At 41.5% G+C, this 21,793-nt stretch overlaps 1 protein-coding gene across 1 annotated transcript in view; it reads left to right on the forward strand.

Annotated features, from left to right (window-relative positions):
- Positions 1 to 21,793, forward strand: part of CCNYL1 (cyclin Y like 1) — a 51,198-nt gene that overhangs the window by 12,332 nt on the left and 17,073 nt on the right. The window contains exons 2-6 of the mRNA XM_077829601.1: positions 2,460 to 2,534; positions 8,460 to 8,494; positions 10,554 to 10,654; positions 13,839 to 13,874; positions 18,313 to 18,364. Of these exons, the coding sequence (XP_077685727.1) occupies positions 2,460 to 2,534; positions 8,460 to 8,494; positions 10,554 to 10,654; positions 13,839 to 13,874; positions 18,313 to 18,364 (299 nt within the window). The remainder of the gene's footprint in view (positions 1 to 2,459; positions 2,535 to 8,459; positions 8,495 to 10,553; positions 10,655 to 13,838; positions 13,875 to 18,312; positions 18,365 to 21,793) is intronic.

Genomic DNA, 21,793 nt, shown 5'->3' on the forward strand with positions numbered 1-21,793 from the left:
AAGCAAAAAAAAAACCCCAAACCTTCATATTGCTAGAAGAGCTCTTTATGCACCATATTTGTATAGTAAGGTTCAGAATTACACTGTTGTGAAACTTGCTGTGTTCAATCCTGGACTAATGTCAAAACAATACTGTTGGACTGTGATCTGTGATGTTTTAAGCCAGATATTTGGCGAATGTCCAGGGATAGAAACCAATGTAGTGTGCCATTGGGGAATCTCAGTCCTTTCATTCGAGAGGAGTTGATTCGCCTAACCAGTAACTTGACTTAAACTATGTCTAAGCTTAGAACACTGTAGCAGCACACTGCTGTAGCACGTACGTGTAGACACTCACTACAGCAACAAGGGGGGTTCTCCCAGCACTGTAGTTAATCCACCTCCCTGAGAGGTGGTAGCTAGGTCAATGGAAGAAGGTCGGCTTAGCTGCATCACTCAAGGATGTGGATTTTTCACACCCCTGAACGACATAGCTGGATTGACCGAACTTTTCAGTGTAGACCAGCTCTTACCATGACACATGAGGAACAGATATATTATGGGTAGATGCTACGTAGTACAGAAGGCTTGTATGTGTGGACCTGGGGAGAATCCAAGGGAGATGCATGACGAACTGTCACATTATAGTAAGATGTATTATTTTGGCTACTAGTTATTTAATCAGCATTTTAGTATGGGGGTGGCGCCGGGATTAAGGGTGTAAACAGTTTAATCTCCGGTTTCAGAGTAGCAGCCGTGTTAGTCTATATTTGCAAAAAGAAAAGGAGGACTTGGCACCTTAGAGACTAACACATTTATTTGAGCATAAGCTTTCGTGAACTACAGCTGAATGCATCCGATGAAGTGAGCTGTAGCTCATGGAAGCTTATGCTCAAATAAATTTGTTAGTCTCTAAGGTGCCACAAGTACTCCTTTTCTTTAGTTTAATCTCCCTTCACTTTTTCTGGGGAAAGCGTATGGGGCATTTTAAGTTAGTTCGTACCCTTGAAGGAGTCACCAGCACGTTGTTTTGAGGTATTAAACTTCTTGTTCCTGGTTTGTATAGTTTATGTACTAAATGCAGCATATGTTGGAAGAGGGTTTGTCAGAGTGACCAGTGTAAGTAGTCAGGAATTTTGTGTCTTGGGGTGTAAGAGTGTAGTGGTTTTTTTATTTAAAAAAAAAAAAATAGTCCCACCAGAACATACATGAATTGGATCATGAGGCATAGGTTGGTATTTCTACAACATGAATCCCTCAGAACAACTGTTTCCCCTTTCATAAACATAGTGCCAGTTTGATATTAGCATGATGTTTACACCCCTTCAGTACTACAACTTTTCCAGGCACTATGCCTGTCTGTCTGCGTGAGTTGTAGATTCTTTTCTGATGTCTTTGATTCATCATGGCAAGAAATTTAGCAATTTTAATTCTGACGTTTCCTTACTTGACTACTTAATCTACATCAGTGTTTCATAGATTAGTGGTGGAGCAAGCTCTCGTGTTCATTTCTGACTGGGTAAGATTTTTAAAAGTAAGATTTTTAAAAGTTCTCCCCTTCCGTCTCAAATATTCATAAACATTTCCTGATTACCTAAAATTAATCTAAGTTTTATGAGATTAGTTTTCCACTAGTGCAGGCAGAGATGTAGTTAAGTATTTATCCCAGTTTGTGAAACGGCTTTTAAAGCCAGGTTAGCTTGTCCACATGGTATTCTGGGAATTGTGCGTCTGGCATAGCTTCTATAAAGGCAGGACTAGTGATGAGATGAAAATCAAACAGCTTGAGACTAAAGTGAGACTTGAGCATGCTATCGCTAAGTAAAACCTTATTTGAAACAGATGCGAAGCACCCTCATAGGAGGCAGTATAGTGTGGTGAAACAAGCACCAAATCGAAACCTGGCTGGCTGGGAATGGGAGTGTGTGAGCAAGAGGGATCTGACAACAGCAAGTACCTTTTCAGCTTACTCTGCTTTCCACAAAATAGGATCTCCTGTACTGGGATGGGGGAATTCCTGAAGTAGGGGATAACAGGAGATCGCTTCTTAGCCCTTGTGATGGCTCTAGCAAGAGGTGGCAGATCTTGCCTCTTCTCAGGACTGATGCTATTTACTCATATCAGGCAGCTTTTCTTTGTGGGAAAGGAAACTTTACTAAAGTGAAAAATCTGTTTTCTTAGTTTCTTCATTTTTTTGTCCTCTACCCTAAATAACCTGGTTTGTAAATTGTACCTCCATTTGCTTATAGTTTTAAAACTGGTAGTGTAGACTTGATTTTTCTTTGGGACATTAAGCTAAAAAGCCAGGATTTTAACACTGGCTCCTTGATTTGAAAGCTGATACCGCTCTCCAAGAGTCGGACAACCTTCAGAATGTTCACCTCAGCCTCATCAATAGTCATCCTCGCTATCCCTCCGTGGTCATTTCTTCTCTGTCCACCCCAAACTGAAATTCCATCTCTTTGTCCCTTGTCTTTCAGATTTAGCCTTGGAATCAAATCCATCTGACCACCCCAGAGCAAGCACAATTTTCCTGAGCAAGTCCCAAACAGATGGTAAGCGAACGCTTGTTTCCCTTTTTGAAAGGGGGTGGGAGAACAATGAAAAATAACTGGATATTTGAACTGCGGGTCAAGCTGAGTCTTAGAAACATAAATTGCCTTTGTATTTAACCTTAGTCACAGTAAGGAGTTACTAGCTTAAAAATTTGCAACTCTTCATAGTAGTGTCTTCATAGGCTGTTTTATTATGACAGTGCCATTTGTGCTTTATTGGTATCAAACATCAGGAGATTCAAGCTTCTTGATTCTAGTAGTCTGAGAGAACAGGTTTGCCTTATCTCATTTTGATATTTAGTTGCAGAAAACAGTTGTCTTATGACCAGGGCTTGAAAAAATCCACTTGCAAGTGGGAAGCTTGACCTGGGGAATGATGGGCCGAAGCCATGAATTCTGTAAGGAAGACTGTCTGTTTGAAATCTGTTCAGTTTTGTAAGTGTTAAGTAGTTTCAGAAAGCACACCTATTCTTGAGCCCCCCTAAAACACATGAATAGAATTACTAACTTAAAAAAAATCTCCTTTTCTGTGAAAGACCCACACATTGGAAATGGACTATTCAGGGTAAACAGTGAAGCTGTCTGATCAGAAAAGGCTGTTGAATGCACAAGCTAAACAAACTGAAAAAATGGAGAAATATATTCTCATCTGTTAGTTACAAAAATCTGTTATTTGTAACAATAGTAGTGTTAAAAAAAAAAAATCAGTGATTTAAACTGATTGGTCCCTTTAAGGTTCAGTTCTTTTAAAGTTTCTAACCCGTATTTGGAATGTTATCGTTGCAACCATAAGAGTTAAGGACCTACTTGCCTTGACAGAAAGCTTCAGTGTGTCTGCTGCTTGCTTATAGTTTTGCCAAAGAACAGTAGAGTTAAATTGACAAATCTGTTGGTTTCAGAGCTGCTATTCAAAGTCACCCTTCTAGGGAGATTCAGTCATGTCAGCATCATGATTATATTGCTTGGGAAATCTCTAAGCGATAGAGGTGGGCACTGCAGTTAGTCACGGGGAAGGAAGACTCCACCTAGTTCCCACCCTACCAAAAAGCCCCCCCCCTCACCAAAAGAGAGAGGTTGGGGCAGGTATAGAGATGAAGTTGCAAATATTAGAACTTAGTAACTAAATACCACTTTAAACTGTATCAGGGAACTTGACAAATTTGGGAATGTGGTTTCCTTCTGCAGTATGCAGTCTTTAAGCCATGCCAGAAATCTGTTAAACTATACGAAAGTCCTGCTGGCAGAGGCTCAGTCTTAAACGTGGGTCTGACATGTTCAGTATTCCTTGGAACTGATGTGTAAACATTTGTTTTGGAAAAGTAGTATGGATCTGCTAAGTGGATTAGTAACTGTTTGTGCTATGGTGGACAGGACTATTCCATGAGTAGAAGATGCAGAATCTTTTATTTAGACTGTACTGGATCTGCTTTATTTCTGAACTTTTTGCCAGGTCAGTAAAATCAATGATTTCCACTTTGAGACATTAACACTTATCGGGGCCAGTTTGTTTGCTAAAAGTGGTAGTTAGAGACTGACTGCTACTTTCTGTACAGACAGGTAGGAAGACAGTCTCTGCTTTCAGGAGCTAGCAATCCGTAAAGTCAAAGGCTGAAGGTTTGGAAAGGGGGTACGTTGTACAAGCAGCTAGCCAGACAGCTGATTATCATTCAGCTTGTCCTGTTTTTTAGAACTGTACATATAAATATCCCCCAACTGCTCCCTCTGCTTAGCCAGTTTTAGTTCTGTTTACTGCTGCTACTTTATAGTTGGCTTTTAATCCTTATTGTATTTTTAAAAAGACCAACACAGTATCAAGAGAAAATTGAAGTAGTTCTAACCCTCATGTTGACTTTCTATAACAAATAAAAGCATGGCCAGATGGCCATGAGCATCAGCTTGTGTCATCTGTGAAATGAGAAGTCCCTTTTCACCCTCTAAAGTCTGTGGCATAAAAAGACAAGTACCTCACCAAAGGCTCTTAAGTGAAGTAAGTTGTCATGGGATAAGAGAGAGGGGTCCTCTCATGGATTGTAACTGGTTAAAAGATAGGAAACAAAGGGTAGGAATAAATGGTCAGTTTTCAGAATGGAAAGAGGTAAATAGTGGTGTCCTCCAGGGGTCTGTATTGGGACCAGTCCTATTCAACATAATCATAAATGATCAGGAAAAAGAGGTCAACAGTAAGGTTGCAAAATTTACAGGTGATACAAAACTTCTCAAGATAGTTAAGTCCCAGGCAGACTGTGAAATGCTACAAAAGGATCTCTCAAAACTGGGTGACTGGGCAACAAAATGGCAGATGAAATTCAATGTTGATAAATGTAAAGTAATACACATTGGCAAACATAATCCCAACTATACATATAAAATGATGGGGTCTGAACTAGCTGTTACCACTCAAGAAAGAGATCTTGGAGTCATTGTGGATAGTTCTCTGAACACATCCACTCAATGTGCAGCGGCAGTCAAAAAACACAAACAATGTTTGGAATCATTAAGAAAGGGCTAGATAAGACAAATATCATACTGCCCCGATATAAATCCATGGTATGTCCACATCTTGAATACTGCATGCAGATGTGGTCGCCCAATCTCAAAAAATATATATTGGACTTGGAAAGTGTTCAGAAAAGGGCAACAAAAATTATAAGGGATATGGAACAGCTGCCATATGAGGAGAGATTAATAAGACTGGGACTCTTCAGCTTGGAAAAGAGACGACTAAGGGGCAGATGTGATTGAGGTCTATAAAATCATGACTAGTGTGGAGAAAGTGAATAAGGAAATGTTATTTACTCCTCATAACACAAGAACTAGGGATCACCCAATGAAATTAACAGATTTAAATCAAAAGGAAGTAATTTCTTCACACAATGCACAGTCAGTCTGTGGAACTCTTTGCCAGAGGATGTTGTGGAAGCCAAGACTTGAACAGGGTTAAAAAAGAACTAGATAAGTTCATGGAGGGATAGGTCCATCAATGGCTATTAGCCAGGATGGGCACAGATGTTGTCCCTAGCCTGTTTGCCAAAAGCTGGGAATGGGCAACGGGATGGATCACTGGATGGTTACCTGTTCTGTTCATTCCCTCTGAGGCACCTGACATTGGCCACTGTCGGAAGACAGGATACAGAGCTAGATGGACCATTGGTCTGACCATTGTGGGGAGGGATAGCTCAGTGGTTTGAGCATTGGCCTGCTAAACCCAGCGTTGTGAGCTCAATCCTTGAGTGGGCCATTTAGGGATCTGGGGCAAAAAGAAGAAAAAAAATTGGATGATTTAGTTGGGGATTGGTCCTGCTTTGAGCAGGGGGTTGAACTAGACGACCTCCTGAGGTCCCTTCCAACCCTGATATTCTGTGACCCAGTATGGCCACTCTTATGACTGTGTGTGACATAATGCCATATTTAATTCAATTTAAATGTACGATCAGTTAAGGTATTTTCCTGCTTTGTGAAACGTTTTATTTTCTCGGTGTGTGTTTATATCACTTCCATTTACTGAAACAGAAGTTACAGCAAGTTCATTCAGAAGAAATACGCCTGACTAAGACTTAAGCTGGTGAGCGTCATGCAAGTGTGTCTAGGGTTTAAGTAGGTAGGGTATCTTGGAAGAGACTTGGTTCTGCAACGTGGTGGCAATGAATGGACTTGTGGATCAAGCATTACCCTTCGCTCCCTTGTGGTTAATATGGAAAATAGTATTAGTCTCTGATCTGAGGGAATATAGCAGAGATGGCAGTAAATAAAAAGATATTAAATTAAAGATCTTGTTAATGCCCAATTTGAGTGGAATTAACCCCATGCTTCTCTCTACCTTGAGAGGAGAGGAACATAAGAACGGCCATACTGGATCAGACCAAAGGTCCATCTAGCCCAGTATCCTGTCTTCCAACAGTGGCCAATGCCAGGTACCCCGGGGGAATGAACAGAACAAGTGATCCATCCTCTTGCCCATTCCTGGCCCCTGGCAAACAGAGGCTAGGGACACCATCTCTGTCCATCCGGGCTAATAGCCAGGACCAAAGCTATTATGGTTGATAGGTAGCAGGAGAACTCAGACCTAAATACTGATATGCACATCACTTTATCCTTACCATTACTTAGTGTGAAAACATTATGAAAACTGGCTACTCATTTGGTGAGTGACTGCTTTTTCATCTAGTCTAATCGTCTTTAGCGGAAATGGCTGAGTTTTTTCTGAACCTCTGAAGTCTTCCCAAAATTGAGGCAGTTATCCTTGAACTGTGTGGTAAGGCCAGAATGCTGAGAATATTTCCATCTTGCATATGCAAATTAACAGCTATTTGTAAAATGTGCCCAACTTTGACAGATAAGATAATGTCTTGAATGTAAAACTTTTATCAAGTGTTTCTGGCTGCCAAATAGTTCAGTTAGCCTCCACACATGGTTTCAAGACTACTGTACTTTTTAGAAGACTATGCAACTGAAATACTGCAATTCTTAATTGTGGCTGTAAACTGAGTTTAGACTGTCATTTATGATTTTATTTGAACAACAGTATAATTTCCATTATCTGAATTGCCTTTATCCAGAAACCCTAGTTATACGAAGCCACGGTGCATCTCTACCTCCCCCACAAAAATCTCAGTTATCACCTACTGTTTGGTTAACATTAAGGTTGCAGGAACTGGGATTTGGGAGGATTTCTGGAGATGGGAATGAGAAAAGTGAGGTGGGGGGAGAATGAGAGAACATAGGGGAGGAGAGAGCAAGAAGGAAATGAGGGGTTCAGTGAGAAAGGACAGAGGGAGACTTGACGGATTAAGGAAAGCGAATGGGGCAGGAGGAAGGGAAAGGAAGGGAGGCAGAGGAGAGGGTGAAGGGGAGAGAATGGAAAGGAAAGAAGGAGGCAGAGCAGAGAGTAGCTGCAATGGGGAATAGCTTCCTTTGTGCTGCTTGGGCGCTTCCTGGCACTGAAAGCCCCAGTGGCCGGGGCCAGTCCTACCCCTCCCTATTTGTAGTGGTGCTTGCAGAGGTTGAGGCTGTTAAGGATGCTCCTGTGGCTACTCACCATTTCCTTTTCCTTCTCTTTACCTCCCTTTGGGCTCTGTCCATGCAGCATCACCTGGCATCGCTGCAGCATGCAGGGTCAAAGCACAGGAAGGCCCAACCACTGCCTCTTGCTTCCTCTGGCTTCTAGCACTAAATGCTCTGGCACTTCCATTTATCCAAATGCCCAGTTATCTGAAAATTTTGGCTGTCCCCAGGTCATTTGGATAAGTGGGAGCGAACTTATTAGTAATAGCTTTGTTTTTTAAATGTTTCACAAGTGTATTGATTTATTTGTCCTCAAAACTGAATTCCTGATATGGAAAGTACAAGAGCTAAAATAGCATCGTGTGTGTTGCTTGTTTATATTTTGGGAAAACAATATAGCTTGCTTGAGTGAGAGTGAGTTTGTGTGTGTGGTTTTTGGAGGGGGGTGAGGGAGTGAGAGAACCTGGATTTATGCAGGAAATGGCCCACCTTGATTATCATACACATTGTGAAGAGAGTGGTCACTTTGGATGGGCTATTACCAGCAGGAGAGTGAGTTTGTGTGGGGGGGGGGCGGAGGGTGAGAAAACCTGGATTTGTGCTGGAAATGGCCCAACTTGATGATCACTTTAGATCAGCTATTACCAGCAGGAGAGTGGGGTGGGAGGAGGTATTGTTTCATGGTCTCTGTGTGTATATAATGTCTTCTGCAGTTTCCACGGTATGCATCCGATGAAGTGAGCTGTAGCTCACGAAAGCTCATGCTCAAATAAATTGGTTAGTCTCTAAGGTGCCACAAGTACTCCTTTTCTTTTTGCGAATACAGACTAACACGGCTGTTACTCTGAAATTTGATACCACTGTGTGCCTTGCTATGGAACTTCTTAATTTATAACTGAGTTCATTTTCTTCCCCCATTCCTAGTGCGAGAGAAGAGGAAGAGTAACCACATCAATCATGTAAGTAAACAGCATCTTACGTCTGATGTTTGTTTTAAGGAATACTGTCAACTTGGAACCTAGTCATTTCAAAAACAAAATCAGAGTAGCTGTAGGTCCTTTATGTACTCCAAAGTCCCTGCTAACTTTATTGATTATACAATTACCTTTTCCAAGTTTAAAAAAACCCACAATTATTTTTTTCCTACATTGCTGTGTGAAAGATTACGCAAATGGAGGAAACAGACACAGGAGAGTACAGCGATGAGTGAGCTGTCAAAGCACAAAATAGCATTTTTTTTCAGTTCTACTGACCTTGTATATTAATTATAAACAGTCGTAGGGGAAAAATTCAGACAAGTGTGTGTGTTTAGTTGATGTCTCTTTAAAGCGGAAGTAAAACCAGGTACATTTTAAAAGCTGAGATGACAAGCTATTTAAATCTTAATTTGAGAAAGATTTGCTATTATGAGTGATGCTATCTAAAGGCAATATTAGGAAATGCAGCTAGTCTTCAGTGAAGTAATGACTTTTCTTCAATGCAAACTCTCTTGTTAAAAGGAATTAAAAATTGAGTGGTGGTGTCTAATAAACAGAAGGAAGTGCTCCGACTCTTCAGAAGTGCTGAGCATAGTAGCATTGAATTCAGTGAGAGCTGCAAGGATTCAGCATCTCTGGAAATTGGGCCCATGATAACCTAGCAGTAACTTTTTAGTAGGCAAAACTGTTCTGATCTTCTCATTTGCTGATACTTCACACATCTAGCTCACGTCCCTTTTTTTCCTTTTTGACATCGCACCAGAGAGAAATGCATGAGACTTTCTTATGCCACTGAACAGTAGGTCAAGGAGATGTCTTCTAATACTTATGTCTTCTCATACTTAAATTAGTAAAACTACCTTGGTGCTGAAGCTTTCTGGATGTGCCATTGAAAGTAAAATGTATATGCCCACATTGGTAGCACAACGACTTGTGTATTTTGTCATTCTTATTTTCATATATTTTTTTGTTTATATTAAGTTCCAGTTCTGTCTGCCAAAACTCAGGTTGAAGACTTTCTTGGTTTTGCTGAAGGACTTAAGAACTGCCATGGGATTTTTTCCCCAGGGCTCAGTGGAGGGAGTGAAGGGTGTTGGAGCTTACACAGCTTTCTCAGTGACTGAGGTTTGGTATTAAGTAGAGGTTGGCAAACCTTAAACTGTTCAGTTAAATCTCTTCAACCTGATTGTGAGGTCATGTTGCTTTAGTTGTTCAGGGAGTCCTCCAAGAAAAAGAGGGAAATCAAATCCTGATATTTTTAATACTAAAAGGCAGAAAAATCCTTTAAATATTTTTTTAAACAATCAGACTTTTCATACATCAGACCTTTTTCATACATCCAACACTACATAGTTGGAGGATAGGAAGTGGGTTATGCCTTACTAGGGAAGAGTCACTTATTGGTAATGAAATTATCAATGTTGCATCCTTCAGCATGCTTCGGTTTCTTCTGAGGTTTCCTATCTGAAGTACAGACCCTTTGCTTGAGATTACAGCTGTAGACTAAAACAAAGATCTCCAGATAGCTCACATTCTGGTTCAAAATGATAAACCGGATACAAGGAAGAGATTAATGTTATGAAGGGTTTATGGAAGTGTTGGGATTTAAAGGGAGGATGGAGTGCCCAGAAAATGGGAGCATGTTTAAAGTGCGGGGTGTGGTATAAAAGAAGGGGATAAACAAGGAGTGGGAGAAGGAGATATGGGAGCAGTTGGCATAGAGGAAGTAGGTAAATGTATTAAAGGAGGGAAAAGGCTGATACAAAACTAAAATTAGAACTCTAATGTTTGTCTTATGTTTATGTACATGAACATTTCTGTATGTGTTGCAGAATTAGCAGCATCTTGAATAACTGTACTGATACAGGGCAGCGTAGACGCAAAGAGCATTCATCTGCAAGTGCCTTCGGGTTGCTACTTAGTATCCATCTACATTATTTTGGATGTGTTGATGAAGTTGTACACCCAGAACCCAAACTTCTGTAAACAAACTTGTAGAAGCACTTTTCTTACATTTGTTTGGTGGTGGCTTTTTTTTTAGGTTTCTCCAGGGCAACTTACGAAAAAGTATAGCTCATGCTCAACCATATTTATAGATGACAGCACAGTCAGCCAGCCTAATCTTAGAAGCACAATAAAATGGTAAGTACCATTCTGATCATGCAAGAGGCAGAGTGATGTTGCGGGCTTTGAGCCTGGGATTGGCTAATCATGCTGGTCTCTGTCAGTTAAGACGTTCAGCTGGCTCTGATTTGACAGTTCATCCTGACAGTTTGGACACAGAAAGGGACTTGGGGCTAGCAGGGTTTTGGGAGGCGTGAGGACTGAGCTTTTCCCTTGCCATCCGCTAATGCCGCTTAGGGTGTTTTCACATGTCAGGGCTTATCTGCATAGGACATTACTTCATGGCAGGCTAGTGTACTGTAGATTCACACTCTGCTGCACACTAATGTCCTGTATAGACAAGACTTAGTTTAAACCGCGCTCAGTTCACTTGATGATTTTGTGCAGAACTGGAGCATCGATGTTGAATAAAAAGGGGCTTTTTAATTCTTTAAAATGAAAGCAAAGCAAAAACTCTGGATTAAAAAATGGGAAGTGGTTTTGTGTGGCGTTCCGTGTAATAGAGTCCTCTGGAACTTCTTCCCAAGCTGCCTGTAGTGCTAGTCTGCCCTCTAGTGGTAAGACTATACCTAGTGCGTAGTTTTAGTCGTCATGTATTTGAGCATAGTTCTAAAACGTCTTTCATCTAAAAAGAATGGACTCTGCAGCCTCTGTTGTTCCCCGTCTGAGGCTTCTTTTCGATCCACGTGCTGCTGATGGCATAGTGAGAACTAGTTCCCTACACAGCTGGTAGGGAGCCAAAGCTGAGAAGTGATTTTCCTTTCCTTGATGCAACATAGAGGAAGACTTGGTAGCTCCCCCATGGCATTGCACCTGCAGACAGATGCTAAAGTTTGAACAAATTTTGGAAGTGTATTAAGCTGCTGACTTGGCTATTGAAATCCAGACCTGAAAGTGAGACAGCTGCATGATGCACTGCTGCTGCTTGGCCAGAAGGGAGGTGCTGAAGGGGAGGAGTTCAAACCATCCCATCCCCTCTTGTCCTCTTACCTTGCCATATGCCTGGCTGTCCTTTTAGCAATGGGTTAGGTGGCCTGTTGGGCATGTCTGACTTTGTTTGGGACTTGATAAGTTTCTTCTTTTGGTAGGACTCTAAGGTTAGACTAGTAGAGGGCTGTGCGGCCCAGAATTGTAATGGGATTAGGAAGCTGCACTTCCAGCTTGCCTTTCACATCTGATCCAGACAAATAGAACTGTCAGACTTGTTTCAGAAGGAAGTCTTCCAGCCAAAGTGGAAAACGGAATCACCAGTTCCCCTTTTATTGGCCAGTACTAGCAATGAGTCACTGCCGTCTGAAGGCTGTTTCATTGCCCATGTGAAATGACTTGTTCAAGTTGGTAGTCACAACTGTTGTGGCCAGGACTGAACGGGCAAGAGTGAACTCTATTCCCGTCCGCCTCTGGGGTTCTGACTGACACTCCATGATGGGGAAACGGACACTGGAAGTTGCCCCTTATGCTCTTTTTCTCTGACTGTACAGATACTTTAGTCTCTACTGCTGTCAATGTAGTGTTTCATGATATTAAATTCATTACTCTGAATGTCCTGGCTTTTTAAATTTTGTACTTTTACTCAAACAAAGGGTTGTATCAAATCTCAGCAAGTGTAAGGAGAACAATTTTGTTGCATGCGTTGTAGGGCTTTAACTGTATTGGTACACCCACATCCCCCAGTATAAATGTGCTTATACCTGTTTTGGGCAGGGGGAACAAACTATACCAGCATAAGGCACATTTTGCTGTAACTGTGTCCATGCTGCGTATCAAAGTGCTATGACGCCATCAGTAAAAATAAATCATAGCCCATAACTGACCATTGCTATAGCAAAACCTGTGTAGACCAGCTTTTCTTTGCACTCTACACTCTGAGGAGCTGCGGTACCCCTTCAGTCAGTTCTGAACAATCCACTGACTAAATGCAGTGTCATTTGATTTTAGTTTTATAAAGGATATGGAAAGGGGACATCAGCTAAAAATCACTTGTCTAAAAATTTTGACTCAAGGTCATTGTGACTGAAATTACAACCATTTTTTCCAGACTTCTGACTTTGTACACTAGACATTATAGTCAGTTTTACTACTTAACCTTGTTTTTGTGGGTCTTATACACAGTAGGAAACAAGCGAAATAAATTTGGCAGGGGAGCTTGGGCAGGTGAAGTACTGAAACATTTAAAATCGGATCTTGAGGATATACTATGAATGTAAAATGCTCCTTTGTAGCGAGGGAACTTCCAAATTGAAGCTCTGCTTACATGTAATTAATTGTCTTTTTGTCTCCGCATGAGTCACAGTTTTTAAGGCTGTTCACTTCTTAGAAACCCCCATACAGAAGAACGTAGGCCCAATTGGATGATTTAAAGATAAAGTGAGACTCTTACTCAGAATTTTCTTTGGCCAGTTTTTGGAAACAAAGAAGACAACAGATCTAATTTAGAGGGTTAATGGTGAGCTAGGTATAAAATAAAAACATGACAAATTTAAAATGACAGTTTATAACTGAATAGTTTATTTTGCTAGTCTAGTGGTGTCCTGTTAATAAATGTGGAAATGTTTATTTTCAAAGCATGATACTGTCAGTATAACTCAGAATCAATAACTTGATTTGTTTCTGGTATATGTCAGTACCATACAGTAGTGGGTGCTAGCCTCTTTCCACCATTGCATCTGTTCCACTTACATGGCGCATGTCGCTGTAGTGTTTGAATACCATTATGAACTGGCTGCTTTCTGGTTGTGGAAGAAATAGGTGTTTCAGCCAATAAGCCCATCTTACCATTAAAGTACACTGTTTTTTAAAAAAAAAAAAAAAAAAATACTTCAAAGGGAGCTTATGATGAGCTGGCTTCTGGCATGCTGAAGCTTTTACGCTTGTTGCCAGTGGTTAATCAGACATGCATTCAGCTAGGTGCCACAGACTTTTTATGATACAAAGATGTATATATGTCATTTTGAAATGAGTTCAGCTATTATATCTGTCTTGGTCAACTTCCGTTCACAGGAGAGAACCAGAACCAGGCAATGAGAACTTAAGAAAAAAATGTATTTGGGAGATGGGGAATCACTAATTTCATTTCAACATCAGAAATAGAATAAAGTCATACTCTAAATGGGTTCTAGAAATCTGTTTTTGTCCTGAGCAACATCTGTGTCAAGGCAGAATATGCTTCGTAAAATAACCATTTTTCCCCCTTTCCTCACAGTGTGACGTTAGCAATATACTACCACATAAAGAACAGGTGAGCACTCTCTAAACTTCTCTCTCTAGTTAAGCAAAATCATAACTGTGGCTTAACAACAAGCAGCAGTTGTATGTCCCAGTCATTTGAGCTGTTGTTAGCATAATTAGTAATAATTTTTAGGTTCAAAACATCATACAGTTTTATGGAGCCTCTGCTTTTCCCTCATAGTTATGTCATAGGCTGATCGACCTTGTAAAACAATGCTTATGTTCAATATTCCGTCAAGGGTGAAGCACAAAAATTAAAGTGGCAGTGTTGGAAAAACATATTGAACTTGTTCTAGAACCTGCTCCTGCTTTTAAGTGTACCAGCACTTGATCTGGGCTTTGGCTTGCCTCCTTCTAAGTAAAATGGGGTTTAGATTATTACAATTTAGATGTTCATAAGAAAATTTTGCCCTGTGTACTACATTAATATGCAAATACCACATATTAGAATCCTAGAATATCAGGGTTGGAAGGGACCTCAGGAGGTCATCTAGTCCAACCCCCTGCTCAAAGCAGGACCCATCCCCAACTAAATTGTCTCAGCCAGGGCTTTGTCAAGCCTGACCTTAAAAACCTCAAAGGAAGGAGATTCTACCACCTCCTTTGGTAACGCATTCCAGTGCTTCACCACCCTCCTAGTGAAAAAGTTTTTCCTAATATCCAACCTAAACCTCCCCCACTGCAACTTGAGACCATTACTCCTTTTTCTGTCATCTGCTACCACTGAGAACAGTCTAGCTCCATCCTCTTTGGAACCCCCTTTCAGATAGTTAAAAGCAGCTGTTAAATCCCCCCTCATTCTTCTCTTCCACAGACTAAACAATCCCACTTCCCTCAGCCTCTCCTCATAAGTCATGTGTTCCCATCCCCTAATCATTTTTGTTGCCCTCTGCTGAACGTGTTCCAATTTTTCCACATCCTTCTTATAGTGTGGGGCCCAAAACTGGACACGGTACTCCAGATGAGGCCTCACCAATGTCAAATAAAGGAGAATGATCACATCCCTCGGTCTGCTGGCAATGCCCCTACTTATACAGCCCAAAATGCCGTTAGCCTTCTTGGCAACAAGGGCACACGGTTGACTCATATCCAGCTTCTTGTCCATTGTAACCCCTAGGTCCTTTTCTGCAGAACTGCTGCCTAGCCGTTCGGTCTGTAGCAGTACATGGGATTCTTCCATCCTAAGTGCAGGATTCTGCACTTGTCCTTGTTGAACCTCATCAGATTTCTTTTGGCCCAATCCTCTAATTTGTCTAGGTCCCTCTGTAGCCTATCCTTACCTTCCAGCGTATCTACCACTCCTCCCAGTTTAGTGTCATCTGCAAAGTTGCTGAAGGTGCAGTCCACGCCATCCTCCAGATCATTAATGAAGATATTGAACAAAACTGGCCCCAGGACCGACCCTTGGGGCACTCCGCTTGATACCGGCTGCCAGCTAGACATGGAGCCATTGATCACTCCCCGTTGAGCCCGATGATCTAGCCAGCTTTCTATCCACCTTATAGTCCATTCATCCAGCCCATACTTCTTTAATTTGCTGGCAAGAATACTGTGGGAGACCGTATCAAAAGCTTTGCTAAAGTCAAGGAATAACACGTCCACTGCTTTCCCCTCATCAGCAGAGCCAGTTATCTCATCATAGAAGGCAATTAGATTAGTTGGGCATGACTTGCCCTTGGTGAATCCATGTTGACTGTTCCTGATCACCTTCCTCTCCTCCAAGTGCTTCAAAATGGTTTCCTTGAGGACCTGCTCCATGATTTTTCCAGGGATTGGGGTGAGGCTGACTAGCCTGTAGTTCCCCAGATCCTTCTCCTTCCTTTTTTAAAGATGGGCACTACATTAGCCTTTTTCCAGTCGTCCGGGACCTCCCCCGATTGCCATCAGTTTTCAAAGATAATGGCCAATGGCTCTGCAATCACATCCGCCAACTCCTTTAACACTCTCGGATGCAGCACATCTGGCCCCCTGGACTTGTGCTCGTCCAGCTTTTCTAAATAGTCCCAAACCATTTCTTTCTCCACAGAGGGCTGGTCACCTCCTCCCCATACTGTGCTGCCCAGTGCAGTAGTCTGGGATCTGACTTGTTCGTGAAGACAGAGGCAAAAAAAGCATTGAGTACATTAGCTTTTTCCAGATCCTCTGTCACGAGGTTGCCTCCCTCATTCAGTAAGGGGCCCATACTTTCCTTGACTTTCTTCTTGTTGCTAACATACCTGAAGAAACCCTTCTTGTTACTCTTAACATCTCTTGCTAGCTGCAACTCCAGGTGGGATTTGGCCTTCCTGATTTCCCTCCTGCATGCCTGAACAATATTTTTATACTTCTCCCTGGTCATTTGTCCAATCTTCCACTTCTTATAAGCTTCTTTTTTGTGTTTAAGGTCAACAGGGATTTCACTGTTAAGCCAAGCTGGCCGCCTGACATATTTACTATTCTTTCTACACATTGGGATGGTTTGTTCCTGTAACCTCAATAAGGATTCTTTATGACCTAATCCCTTTCCATGCTATGACGCTTAATATTTGAATTGGGAACTGAAGCTTGAGCCTCGTAGAACATTTTGCCATTCAAATGAAGCTGCTAGCGCTGCCCTTTCAGAGAATGAAAATAGAGAAGAACACGAACTGTCTGATCATGTATTAAACAATCAGCAGCTTCTTAAAAACAAGCCAGATCCAGTCTATAAGATCTGGCAGCAGAGGGCTGCCAGCCATCTCTCTGTCACTGTCCGTCTTTGTGAAGATGTCACTTTTTTGTAGAGTTGGGATCTGCTGCAGTCTTTCTTTCACTAGAGGGCTTACCTAAGATTAACTACCTTGAGAGAACTGCCAGTGTGATGGCAGAGACTAGTCCCTAGAGTAAACCACAAATGTCTGGGGACTGTCTAGGCTAGCCTCTACAATCCTATAAACTGTCTTGATCAATTATGAATAGATTAATCTGAGGTTAAAAAAAACTCAGGGCGGAGAGTGGGCAGCCCCAAGAGTGGCGTGGGGTGGAGGCGGGATGCATATAATCTTAACTTCACCCCTACAGGTTTTACAGAGCTCTTCTTAGGGAAGGGAGAATATCCTTGAAAGGTATCCACCCTTCTTGATGGGCAAAAATGGGGCATGTTTTAACACTGTTAGCTCAATTGAGTTAGTGTAACAAGTTTGAAAAGCACTTTTCATGTTTGAGGTCTTGTATAGACTAGGATTTAAGATGTGATGTTAGCTAACATGCTGATACGTACCAAGTCTTTTGTAGACAAGACATACTGCCTTTAATGTATGTTAAACTAATCTAGTAAACGTCTAAGGGAAGCCTAGGCTTCAATGTGGCCAGCGAACATGGCTTCAAATGTGCTAGCTTGCAGAACAGTAAGAGGGCTTTTCAGTCATGTTCAGCTAACTTAATTCAGCTAACACAATTGAAAAAAAAATACATCAGGGCCTTGTCTTTACTAGAAAAAAAGGTGTATTTTCTAAAGCACATTAGCTAGCATGCTAAAATCCTACTGTAGACAAGGCTGTTGTAGTTTTACGAACATTAGCTGGCTGAGGTAGACTCTGGGGAGCAAAGGTTTCATTTTGATTAGCTAACACAAGTTAAAAATATAGTGGCTTTCCCTGTACTAGGATTTTAACATGTATTAATGATCACACCATTTTTCCTAGTGAGGACAGGGCCAACGGGAGTTCCCAGGGGTAGCTGCAGCTGAGGGAGTCACTCGTGTAATGCTTGCTATATCTTCCCTGGAAAAAAGGTGCTTTTGACATTGAGATAATTAACTCAAGTTAACTGTGTTGTAAAATCCTAATAGAGACAAGGTGAAGGTAGTTTTTTGCCTTGATGCCACTAGTTGAGGTCAACGCTATAGTCCTCACATGGGGTTTGTCTCAAATAGCTACACTGAGCGCAAACCACCTGTGCTTTGTCTCTGCTAGGATTTTACATCAAGACAGCTCACTCAAGTTAGCGGTTTCAATGTAAAAACATGTTTTTGGTTTCTTGCGGCAAAGACCTAGCAGTAGGTCCATTGGCACCATGCTGCCAGGGCTTGTCGCATTATATTTAGCTGCAGCGTACATTGTACGACTGTATGAGAAGTGTTTCTTTATAATGAGATGAAAGTTTGTTTTCAGAAGAGCCTATACAGTAAATACATTTAATATAATGTCAACTCTAGGGCCTTTATGCAGATACTTAATTTAACTTCTGGTAGTGAGAACATAGCTAGCTGTTCACATGCTTGATTTTGCTTATTAAATTCTTTCAGTTATGGAAAATCTCTTCATAACCACGCTGATAGGATTGCAGCAAATTTGCAGTGCCAAATTCCAGGAAAAACCTGCAAAACTAAAAAATGTGCTTTAATGTGGTGAACAATTTTTACAGTATCAAATGCTTTGCTCTGCCAATAGTTAAACTCCATTGGTAAAATGCGTACTCTTGTTTGATAGAGATTCAGTCAGATCATTGGATATTTTTGATGAAAAATCGCATCCTCTCACGGTAAGTGTAATTTTTTGAGCTTATTTTTGTTGTTACTCATGTATTTTCATCCTTGTCGGTCTTGTATATCCAATATAAATAGCATTCACTTCAAAAGAGTAAAATTACTTTTTGTTAATATAGATCTAAGTGCAGGCAAAGTTATGTGGTCTTCTCCTCTTGGAGCTTCTAAAACCAAATTGGTTTATGAATAGACGACCAACTATTTTATGTCAATAGGCAATTGCAATGTACCCTTCACTTTTCCTCATGGTATTTGAAGAATAAGATGTGACAAAGTGAAGTGGTGATATTTAACATGCATCATGTTGGTTCCATGTTTATTCTGATTCTTACTATTCCCTGTGTCTGTTTTTTGTTTTGTTTTTTAACACTATTTCGTGCCAAGCACTTGGTCAATGCTATATAATCATTTTGGAGGAAGCATGCTTTACCTTTACAGCCTTTGTGCCTAACCTTTAAGTGATAGCAAATAGGAGTACATAGTTCATAAAGCATCACACAAAGCAGGAGACGGTGAGTCTGGCCTTTAATGATCCTGAAAGGCAAAATTTTAAAGTAAATACGCTTAACGTCTCTTACCCTGGCAGTTTGAGGCATTCAACATATTATTCTAAAGTTATTAGTTTTCATGCTCCTGTTTACAGACAATCTTCTAAGGTACAAACCTGATAGTAGATTTGAGCTGAAGACTCTGCGCTTCAGTGTGTAGTTGTTGAGTGGTGTCAAGTTGACTGCCTTGCAGAGTCCTGGTCATTTACTTTGTTTTCCTTTTCATCAGGATTGAACTTAGAAGTGTCTGTGCTGGTTTAAAAGACTTTTGTGGTTTAGAAAAAAAAAGTTTGTCTTTCAAATATTTAAACAGATACAGCTTTGATTAATCTTCCTGCCAGATCCTAAAAATATGCTTTAGTATTAACATGACTATTAATGTTAAATAATAAATGATATTTCTGGTGTGGGGTGTGTGTATTGACTTATAATAGTTGAGTTTCATACTTTTTAAAGTAACTTTACAAGTCATTCTTTACAGTGTCTGTGTAGTGGCGGTGTTTGACCTCCTAGTATCTAAAACTTCTTTAAAAGCAGTTTAATTTGGCAAAAGAATTATTCTGTAAAGATACCTTCCATAGAGGAGTATCAACTCTATGTGTGAGGTAGGCAGAAATCTGCAAGCTCTACATCTTTTCTGTCCCTAAAGACAGTGATAATGAGTAGGAGTGCAGGCCACCTCTGCCTGTTGATCACTTGTCACCACAGAGATTAAGCTTTTGAAATTTTACATTCCTGCTTGTATCTCTTTGGCAGATGTTTCAGTACCACGTCATCCTGTCCAGCTTTGACTGTTCCCGATATCCTTTTCCATGACCCTCCCTGCCTTCCAGTCAGATCATAACTCTTTCCTTCACTTTTCCCCCTTTTATTTCCCTCCTGAATCTGCTGGCCTATGATTATCAGTAGGATTCCAGTGTCCAGCAGCCTCTGAGGAATCCTGATTCTGTGTCCTGTGTTTTATTTCCGGTGTCAGGCACTTCAGGTAGCTTTGCCTTAGAGTTCACTCACTCCACTGCTACTTGCTTCTAGAATTCCTTTGTCTGTTTCGGATATCATCCTCTGTTTCAGCCACTTGGGACGGGAGAAAAGCATCCCTTCTTCCCTCCTTTAAATCCCCCAGAAACTTATGAATCTGGCTCAGTGATTTGAAGGAGAAATCCTTGGCTTGTATGGCAGAGTCAGGTTTGACAGCTGGACACTTGGGTTGTGCCCTCCCAGACTCCGCTTCCCTTTCAGCCCAGAGATCAGAGTCCAACATCATCCCTTACAAAGATAGGAACTTCACCGTTTGCAGAGTTCCCAGTATCTTCTGGTCTGTTTTGAAGTCAGTAGTGCTGAGGTCTGTCTGTCTTGAACAAGACTTTATGTTCCCAAATGAAGCATTGGCAGGAGGTGCCAAGTGACTAGTTGCCCCTGACTAACAGCTGCTAAAGCCTTTAACTTAGGGTAGCTCCGCTTCAAAGCATATGTCTACACTGCAGTTAGACACCTGAGGCCAGCCTGTGCCAGCTGACTTAGGCTTGGGCTAAGGGGCTGCTCAGTTTCAGTGTAGATGTACAGGCTTAGGCTGGAGCCCAGGCTCTAGGACCCTATGAGGTGGGAGGGTCCCAGAGCTCGGGCTGCAGCCCAAGCCCGAGCCTCTACACTGCAGTTGAGCAGCCCCTTAGCCCAAGCTCTACAAGTCTGAGTCAGCTGGCATGGGCCAGCCACAGGTGTCTAACTGCCGTGTAGACATACCCAAAGATTCTAGCCTCTCCTCTCTATACAAGTTCAGAACCAGAGACCTAGCCATCTGAGTGCGGTACCACCTTAGATGCTCTCCTTAAAACTATATTGTGTTTCATCAGAGCTCTCTGGGTTAGAAGTCCTTTCCAATAAAGTTGTACCCTATTTCAGACCAATGAGTGAAGCTGTGGTAGATAATTCTCACCACTGGCCCTGTCTCAAATGTGGCTGAGAAAATATTGTGCTGAGCACAACTCTTGGTTAAGTCTTGCACCTTGTACCTGAAATCTTGCTGGTTGTGGATGGTCTGGCCAGATGGAAGAACAGAAACCAGGAAACCTTATGTTTGATACTGGAATCTATCCTGACAGGTTAACCAGTATGCAGCAGTAAAACATTAATTTATAGGCAACTGGGCCTTCATGGCCAAAAGGCAGGTGGACCTCAGGGCAGAGACCTTTTATCAGGTTGTCATTTCCCTAGACAAATGATAGGAGCTCAAAGTCAGGGCATGAGGGCCCGAGCTTGGCTCAGCATCAGGTGTGTGTGGCATGGCCTCTGATGCAGATGAACCTCCTGCCGGCATTATTCCCACGTTTGCATGCCTGTCCTGGAGAGGCCTTTCTTCACATATGGTTTGCCCAAAAGATCTTGGGTTTCTATTTGGCAGGAACTGTTCTCATCGGTTTTATTTCTTTTGACATCTCTTACGTAAGAGCACCATGTCTGACTTCCTGGGTTTTTTTGCTTTTTTAAGCCTAGTTTGAAGCCAGCCAGGTCAATGACAGCTCATTTGATCAGACACAAACCAGCCTCTGCCTGCCTATGTTAAGAATGTTGTTGTTAGACATATGCAAAGCAGGCATTCGATTCTCACCCCATTCATTTGCTGCCCTTTTGCTTTGGACTCGAGGAAGAACTCTTTTCCATCTCAGTCCTGCAAAACCTGTTTCTAAAATAGGAGAGCCCAAACTCTCACATGTCACCATAAAGTTTTGGATACCAGGATGTCCTATACGTGAGTTGGCCAGATTTTTGAAGACTTTGATTGTTTTTGTCTTAATCCTTATGCCTGTCTTCTCCCATATTCAAAAACATTTTATATTTGGCTTTGGCCTTGCTGTAGCTGTTGGTTTGTCTTACTGAAAC

The sequence above is a fragment of the Eretmochelys imbricata genome, chromosome 11 (genome assembly GCF_965152235.1).
Source record: "Eretmochelys imbricata isolate rEreImb1 chromosome 11, rEreImb1.hap1, whole genome shotgun sequence".
Taxonomy (NCBI): domain Eukaryota; kingdom Metazoa; phylum Chordata; order Testudines; family Cheloniidae; genus Eretmochelys; species Eretmochelys imbricata.